This window comes from Montipora foliosa, unplaced genomic scaffold (assembly GCF_036669935.1).
Source record: "Montipora foliosa isolate CH-2021 unplaced genomic scaffold, ASM3666993v2 scaffold_253, whole genome shotgun sequence".
NCBI lineage: Eukaryota > Metazoa > Cnidaria > Anthozoa > Scleractinia > Acroporidae > Montipora > Montipora foliosa.
The window spans coordinates 1,027-9,628 of record NW_027179556.1 but is presented as its reverse complement, the minus strand read 5'-3'; the positions used below and the strand labels follow the sequence as shown (position 1 = coordinate 9,628).

The following is an 8,602-nucleotide window of genomic DNA, read 5'->3' as shown; positions in this document are numbered from 1 at the left end:
CGCAGAACGTATGCGCAATAACAATAGTAGGCACCTTCCTTTTAAAAAACACTTTCCCGTCGCCATGAGTTCAGCGAAAAACAGACTACTAAATAAACCTTTTACATTTGTTGTTCTTATCTATTTGTTGGTTAAAAAAGGAAAAATAATCATGCGGCACGCATTCCTTTGCCGTACTTCGTAAAACAGACAGAATAATCGCGCAGTACTGAGATAGCACTGAGTTTTATTTTGCAGTGACGTTTTCGTTGACGTTACCGTACTACACGGCCAACGTTTGAATAAAATGCGTGCCAGACCTGCAGCACGATTATTTTTTACTCCTTTAACCAATGATATTCTTGTTTATGGCGTTATCGTAGCCGTAGCTGCTGGGGCTAGTTGAGGGCATAGTACCGCTTTTAAGCCGCGGCTGCACGTGCGATTTTTTTGGAAAATTGTCGCGTTGCCAACGAGCAGTGGTGGCTACAACTTGGCGACAAATTGTTTTTGCATGCGATTCGCATCTGATTGGCTCGATGATACAGCACGATTTTCGAGAGACAAACATTTCTCCTCAAGTTCTTCGATAACTCTCTCTTTTTTGCATATAGATGATTCCAGTTTCTCACACCTCCCTTTGTATTCACAAAGTTCGGCGTTAACAGCAAATTCCTCTCGATTTTGGCAATTTATCGAAAGCAGATTAGAGTTGGCTTCTACCTTTTTCTGTAGAATAAGGAGGTCAAGTTTTATACCTTCCATTTCAGCAACTAATTCAGTATTAGATCTCTCTTGACTGGAAAATACTGGTCCCGCTTCGGCTACCCTTGGTTGATTAGCATAAATGTCGTTGGCTTCAAACAACAATGGATTTACTTGTTCGACCGTTGAAGAGACATTCGAGCCCGTTGAATCGGTTCTCCCTGCGTTGTCTCGAACAAGTTTGGTCAAGCTGCCTTTTAAAACGGGTCCATCTCGCCCCTGGAAGGCGAGAGTGAGTTGCTTTTTACTGTACCAAGTAATAGTGAGGTTGTTGACAGAGCTTTTAAATTGTTTCGAATTTCCGCCGGGCGACGACCATTTGCCTTGTTGTTTCAAACCCTTCTCAACGAAATGTTTTAGGGATTCAAGATCACTAATCCACGTTAACTTGTCACCTTTGAGCTGAAGGTATTGTAAATAAGAGCCGTCGAAGTTAAGCGGGAGAGACTCGTTATCTGTCATCATGTCCTCGATAACTCGATAACCCCTGGACGCGTCACAAATTGTCGCGAATGTAGGGCAAAGTGTTCTAACGCGGCTACACGAGTGACAAAGTCGCGAAAAACTCAACTCATGCAATTTCTGGCGATTTTTTTTCTGCGATTTTTCGCCAGCTGTCGCATCACCTGTACGAGGGTGGCTACACGGGCGCTGGCGACGCGACAATTTTCAAAAAAATCGCAAGACGATCGCAAGCAAACTCGCTTAGCCGCGGTTTTAGAGTTGAAGGAACGACGACGTGTTGCACGTGCGGCGCACAAATCCCGTGCATTTTGACGTACTCCGCAGAGACAACGTGAAATCACCAAATTATAGCTTTTGACGAATACGTGAGCATACAACAAAGAACCATTCATTTTCCAAACCGTTCGTACACATCCAGTTACAGGATAGTTTGCTGGTATTGTACAACGTAATCAAGATGGAATAATCGCGAAATAGCCCAGGGTTATCTTTTGGAGTGACGTTTTCGTTGCCGTTGTCTTTGCTTCACGCAAGGAAGACGCCAACGAGAACACGACGTCGTCTAAAAATAGTAGGAAGCTTTAGCAACGACAACGGCGACGTCAACGAGAACGTCACAAATTTGCATATTTAGTGGCCAAAGACAATAGCTTTGCACGTTCTGCACATGCGTTTTTCATTTTTGTCTATTTCTTTGCCGTCGTCAGCAAAACCACAACGTGAGATGACCAGATTTGAGGTTTTAAAAAGGACGTCGGCATTTGAATATAAATTTTCATTTCCTCCCCTAAATAAAGCGCCGCTCATAACGTTTTTATTCCTGAGGGATTGCCATACCTTTCTCACATTAAAAAACTTGGAATAGTCGTGAAGTGATGTCAATAATGAGAATCTCTGTTTTGTGAAGTCGTTTTGCCGTTTCCAAGTTTTTTAATGTGAGAAAGGTATGGCAATCCCTCAGGAATAAAAACGTTATGAGCGGCGCTTTATTTAGGGGAGAAAATGAAAATTTATCTTCTAATGCCGACATCCTTCTTAAAACCTCAAATCTGGTCATCTCACGTTGTGGTTTTGCTGACGACGGCAAAGAAATAGACAAAAATGAAAAACGCATGTGCAGAACGTGCAAAGCTATTGTCTTTGGCCACTAAATATGCAAATTTGTGACGTTCTCGTTGACGTCGCCGTTGTCGTTGCTAAAGCTCCCTAGTATTTCCTGTTATTGTAATAATGTCGTCATAACTCCATGTGGTTCGGAATGGAAAGTGTGTATCAACATTGCAGAAATAAAATTGGCATGAACGATGTGGTTGTTTGGGAAAAAAATTGAATGTTTCGTTAGGTTCTCACGTCCTCTACACAACCTTAGGGAGCTTACACAAAGACGACGACGTGAGCCAAGGAGAACGTAGTCTTAAAATATTATTTCCCGTTATTGTAATAATTTCGTTATAACCCCAAGTCGTTCGGAATGGAAAGTGTGTATCAACATTACAGGAGTAAAATTGGCATGAACGCTGTGATTGTTTGAGAAAAAAATTAAAATGTTCCGTCAGGTTCCTCACGTCCTCTACATAACCTCAACTTTGATCAATTCACATCGTTGCCAGGACGAGAACGGCAAAGAAATGTACCAAAATGCAAAAACGCACGAGCAGGGCGTGCAGAGCTATTGTTTTTGCTCATTAAACCCATTGTTTTGTGGCGTTCTTGTAGCCGTCGTTCTTGCGTAAGCGAGGATACCTAAACTTCGAGCTAGGATTCGAGCTAGGATCCGAGCCAGGATTCGAGCTAAGATGAGCTTTCTCCGCTATTTATTCTCGAATCCCTCGGTTAGGTTAGGTCTACTTAGGTTGGTTCTAGTCTAGTTAGGTCTAGTTAGGGTTAGGGTAGGTCTCGGTTAGGTTAGGTTAGGTCTTGGTTAGGTCTCGAATCCTGGCTCGGATCCTGGCTCGGATCCTGGCTGGAATCCTGGCTGGAATCCTGGCTCGGATCCTGGCTTTATTCTTAGTTTATCTCTGCGTAAGCTACCTTTTAACTCCCTATTAACGTCGTCTTGGACATACCTCTCCATTTTGGCGCGAAACTCGAATGTAGCTCGGCTACAAACAGACTGCAAAGTCGAATCCACTAGCGGTGAATTCAGCAAAAATCCATTCCGTTTTTGGAATACGGCGTGCTTTTCCAGTTTGCAAAACCTTGTTTAAATTTTACTTGAATCCAAAACCGAAGCAGAAATACAAAGAATAGAGCCATGATAATGAGCTATCGCTTTCAACCGTCACCATCTCATTTGAAGTCAATTAAGTACACCGTCTAATGTTTTCTCTATAACGCGAATAATCCCGCCAGCTGGGCGGTGCCAGGCAAATTGCTCAAGGAAATTTCGCAAAACGATAACGTGAAATGACCAACGACAGATTGTCGCTTAGTTTCCAGAGAATGCTCGATAATTTAGTTACTCTCTTTAATTCATTCGCGCCATTAGTCATACAGCATAAGTCACAAAAGGTCAGTTCCTGCCCGATGAATGAAAAAATTTAATTACGGTAGAAAAGGTGGCTTGGTTGGTGTTTTTCTTGCCTTGTCAACCTCTTTCACAAATCACTTCGATCACCTGTTGATTAAAACAGTGATTCTCTATTGAAACGTCAAATGCAACATTTGCAAAATGGTATTGAGAATAGAACAGAAACATTTCCCTTTAATGACCATCACGTAATTGCGTTGTCCATGTTCTTACGTAACCAAACATAAAAGTTTGAGAATAAAGATAATGGTCATACCACAGTTATTAGTTTTAATGTTTTACATAGAGCGAGTTTCAATCGAGTGTCGTAAAACCAAAACCAAAGTAATTACTTTTGCCAATGAAAAAGGACGGAGACAACTCGGTAAACCAATCAAAACTCGAAGTAATTACACGTAGCCGACACAAAGCGCGAGAAAGGTGCACGCGCCAGCCACGATTGGTTTTGGTTTCACGTCTGATTGGTTGAAAAAGTGGCGCGAGAACTTTGAAGTAATGCAAAACCAAAGCAATTCGCTACTTACTTTTGACAATCCAATTGAAAACCGTTCTATAGCTCCCATGAATCTCTTTATAGCTCAGTGGAAGAGCATCCGAACTAGTTATCGGAAGGTCATAGGTTCGACATCTACGAGGAGCCCTCGGGTTTTTTCCGAGTATCCCCGAGCCATCCTCGAAAAATTGCATTTCTTCATTCATCTACCGCGTTTAACATTAACCATCCCGTTTTCTTCCACAATAATTATTGTTAGCAGCCCATGGAGAGCACTAAGGAGAATATGAGCGATTTAGCATGACTTGATGTTGTACTCACACTGGGCTCCATGAGTTCCGTTGAGATGCATCTGTTAACAGCACTGTTGACCACCTCTTCCAACATAAAGTGCACCAAGCTAAGGATCAAAAATGGCGTAGTTTTCAGTTGAGTGTCTTTGACCAATCACAACAAACAAGGACAATCAAACGAGCCAATCATAACGCAAAACAACTATATGCAGCCGGCGCCAAAGAGCGGGAGAAAGTGCGTGCAAGCAAGTCAATTGCTTGCTATTTTTACTTCTGATTGGATAAAAGTGTGGCGCGAGAATTTCGACCTATAGCGAAATCAGTGTAGACATTACAATAGAAGCGATAGGAGCGACCTACTTCTCATCTGACACAAATCTCCAGAGGTACATCTGTAGATAGTGTGTGTCCACTTGTATTTGCTGAAGACCGTATTTTCCGAATGTACGCAGTCTTACACACTCTAGGAGGGTCTGCAAACAAAAACACCGGGTGGACATTAGAGAATGTGATGTCCTGGAGCAAGATATCGCCGGCTGAAATCTATAATAGAAAACTACATAGACTGGAAATGGTCATTTTTTCGAACCGTAAGTAGTTTTTTCCGAGCTCGAACAATCAGCCAAAGGTTTCAACTATGAAACACCTCGATGACACCAATGACAACGCACGAGTCTCCTTCAATTTAGTGGTGGAGCATCCGAAGTCATTGCTGGGTTTTCTACAAGGAGTACTCGGACATTTGGCCGAGTATGACGAGTATGCATGTAGACTACACTCGATGATAGATTCATCATTTTGTTCATTCCACGCGCGGAAAAACAAACTTATGCCGCTTATGGTACTTATTCAAGAAAAACAAAACGAAACTTACGTGGTTTCGTTCAAGGGGGTTGTTGGTAGGACTGATAAATGACCTCTCACACAAACCGGTAGCTATGCCTAGTCGACACCTATGGCATGACATTTTTTTGTAATCTTAAGAAATAAAACGTGCAATTTGTAATGAAACATTTAACACATAACAAAAATAAAGTTCTAGAGAAAACTACTTAAACCCCAAGACTCGTACAAACGACTACCGAAAATAAAGAACCATTCTGAAAATTTTGGTGTGGGATAATAGGGACTTTACGATCTACAACGCGGTCGTCAACGAGAACGCCACGAAACAACGATATCATTGGTTAAAAGGGAAAAGTAATCGTGTTGCACGTGCGGCACGCGTTTTAACACATTTTCGTGCGGTACTCTGCACAACAACGACGTGAAATCACCAAATTTGAGTTTTTGACGACAACGCGAGCGCACAAATGCAAATCTTGTATTCTCTATTTTTACTATGAAACCGCTCGTACCAATTTATTTTTAGGATACTTCGCCCACATTGTACGACGCTTACGAGATGGCCAAACCGCGAGAAACGTACGATAGTGCAAAGTTATATTTTAAGGTGACGTTTTCGTTGACGTCGCCGTCGTAGATCGTAAAGTCCCTAATGGTAGCCTGCGAACACAGACGTATTTCCGGCGGTCGTTTTTCGCAGGCTATGATAATGGCGGATACATTTTGTTTTCCCATTTCAGACCAGGTGATGTTACTCTGGGGAACAGTTTCTTTCAAATGTCGTCTTATGCATGTGAATAGGGAGCTTACGAAACAACGACGCCGACGGCAACGACGACGCTACAAAACAATAGGTTTAGTGAGCAAAAACAATGGCTCTGCACGCTCTGCACGTGCGTTTTACATTTTGGTACATTTCTTTGCCGTCATCTCCTAAATGACGACGTGAAATGACCAAATTCAAGGTTCTGTTGAGGACGTTAGCACAAGACGATGAATTTTCAGTTCTCTCTCTACGCTTCCAACCCACTCATACAAGTTTAATTCCTCGATAGTTACTAAACATTTTTAACGCGAAACGACATGAAATAGTTTCGTAGTGATACGAATAACGCGAACTCGTATTTTTAAATGAAGTCCTCGTAGCCGTCGTCGTCCTCGTTTCGTAAGCTCCCTAATATGTATGCATAACTAATGAAAAAACAAAAGGAAAATTCCCTTGGGAAGATCACGTGGTCTGAAATGGGAAAACAAAACGTACAAGCTAAAGAGGTCCATTCTACTTAAAGATGAAACGTCGGACAAGTGGTTTGTAAAATAACAAACCAGCTTTATGCACTAGTTTCGCATAGTTTGAATATGACCTACCTTTAATCCGATTTTAATTATGCCCGTCAACACAGAAACTTTGGAGAACTCCACAGAGCTGAAGATCTCAATTCTTTCCGAGAAGAGTTTTTGGATGTTACTGAGGAGACTAGAATCGAAGGCCGTGCTGAAAAAGAAATCACAAACACAGATTGGTTAGCGCGTTCACAAGTCTGCAAGGGTATTCGATCGCTTCGTACCCAAGTCGATCGATTCGCACCAGGTCCTAACAGTAAATTGATTCTGACCCAATTTTCAGTTGATCAATGCCTATCGAATGGTAGTAGAAAACCGGTGCTATCAGCCTTTTGAACAGCTGAAATCAGGAAAATAAGAATAACTTTCTCAAAAATTGAATTACTTGGCAGTGTAACTCCACTGTGAACGACTCGGCTTGGATTGGTAAGTGTAGGTGAATTTACTAGAATCTGAAACAAGAAAAAGAAAAATTCCACTTCAGTTAATTTACTCATACTATGGAAATAAAAAGAGAACGAAACATCTTGCTGATTCAAGTGTAGGGGCTTGAGATGTTCAAAAATTTCCTTTGTTTCACTTTCTCGATGGTTTGATAATCGCCCTTTATTCAGCCAATCACAGCAAACACAGTCAATGAGTTGACCCAATCAGGGCTCGAGGTGAATGCATGCAGCTCGCGTCACGTGCGATAAACTAAGCATAAGCAAATCAAAATGTTTGTTTCACGTTTTATTAGGTTTGATTGGGTGAAAAAGAGACTTGATAAGTTTCAACCAATCAGCACCTCCCAAGGCTTTTCCCGGCATTCCAACGAACTTCAAACCTGAGCTATGTGCTTTGTGGACTCCCTCCTCGTACAGTTGACCGACTTGACTATCAATGGCTGTTACGTCTTCAACAATGCGCTTCATGACAGCACGTACATTGCGCGGTTCAATCGTGTTTATCCAATCACGGGTCTCCACGCTTTTCCTGATCATCTGGATACCGCAAAAAATACAAAGTCACTAACTACGAAGGATTCTACTGGAGTGTCAATAGTCCGCCGTAAGATCGCTGATTGGTGATGCTCATTCATGCAGAAAGCAATACCACGTGCCAAGACAAAACTATCGATCTCAAACTCGTTTCAAACACCAGACTAAAGAAAACAGTAAATGGACGATTCCTGATGTTCGGAGTGCAACGGACAGACAGTTGTGAAGGAAATCGCACGAATTAAAGTATTAGCTGCCTGGTTCTACTACACCCTATGGTTATTCTAGGCAACAAGCGCACTTTTCTAAATTAATTGAAAAACAAACTATATTGTAATAAGGCAAGACTAATACAAATAAACTGTTGTTGTCGTTGTTGTACTATTAGTACGAGTGACTTTTTTGGAGAGGAAATTCGCAAAACTGAATGTTTGGCGCTGTGAAGTAACAAGGACAATAAAGATAATGTTTGAACAATTTTAATGTGAATCTCCGTAAAAACGAAGGATTTCTAACTTCTATTCCATGTATTCCTATTCCGGAATACGGTCAATAGAACTCACCTTAAATGTCTCTAATAGAGAAACGATTCTCAGGAACATACATGTGGTTGTGTAAAGACAAGTGAAAAAGGAAAACAGCTAACTTCCGGTTGGGGTCCGTGCCTTAAAAACGCTATGTGCTTATGCTCCCTATTATGGGATAAAATTGTGCTGCTCTTGTCCAGTCAGAATACGAGTTCTGTAGTTTTGCGGAGTGTAGTAAAATCACATAAACTAAGCACTGACCTGAGAACTGTGAGTCCTTGCATTCTTACATAATGATTCCACAAGCTCTGTTTAAAAATAACGTAATTGCAAGATTTCAATAGGGAGTTGTAAGAAAACACGACGGCCTACGGCGACGA

The 8,602-nt window shown here is 41.6% G+C and overlaps 1 protein-coding gene across 1 annotated transcript; it reads right to left on the bottom strand.

Moving 5' to 3' along the window:
- Nucleotides 1–2,410: 2,410 nt before the first annotated feature.
- LOC137986629 (vacuolar protein sorting-associated protein 51 homolog) lies at nucleotides 2,411–7,733 on the bottom strand. Its single transcript, XM_068833603.1, has 6 exons — nucleotides 7,542–7,733; nucleotides 7,101–7,167; nucleotides 6,740–6,866; nucleotides 4,886–4,998; nucleotides 4,554–4,632; nucleotides 2,411–3,826 (listed from the first exon to the last, which is right to left on the bottom strand). Exons 1-6 carry the CDS (start codon nucleotides 7,696–7,698, stop codon nucleotides 3,797–3,799), a joined length of 573 nt encoding a protein of 190 aa, XP_068689704.1. The 5' UTR covers nucleotides 7,699–7,733; the 3' UTR covers nucleotides 2,411–3,796.
- Nucleotides 7,734–8,602: the final 869 nt, after the last annotated feature.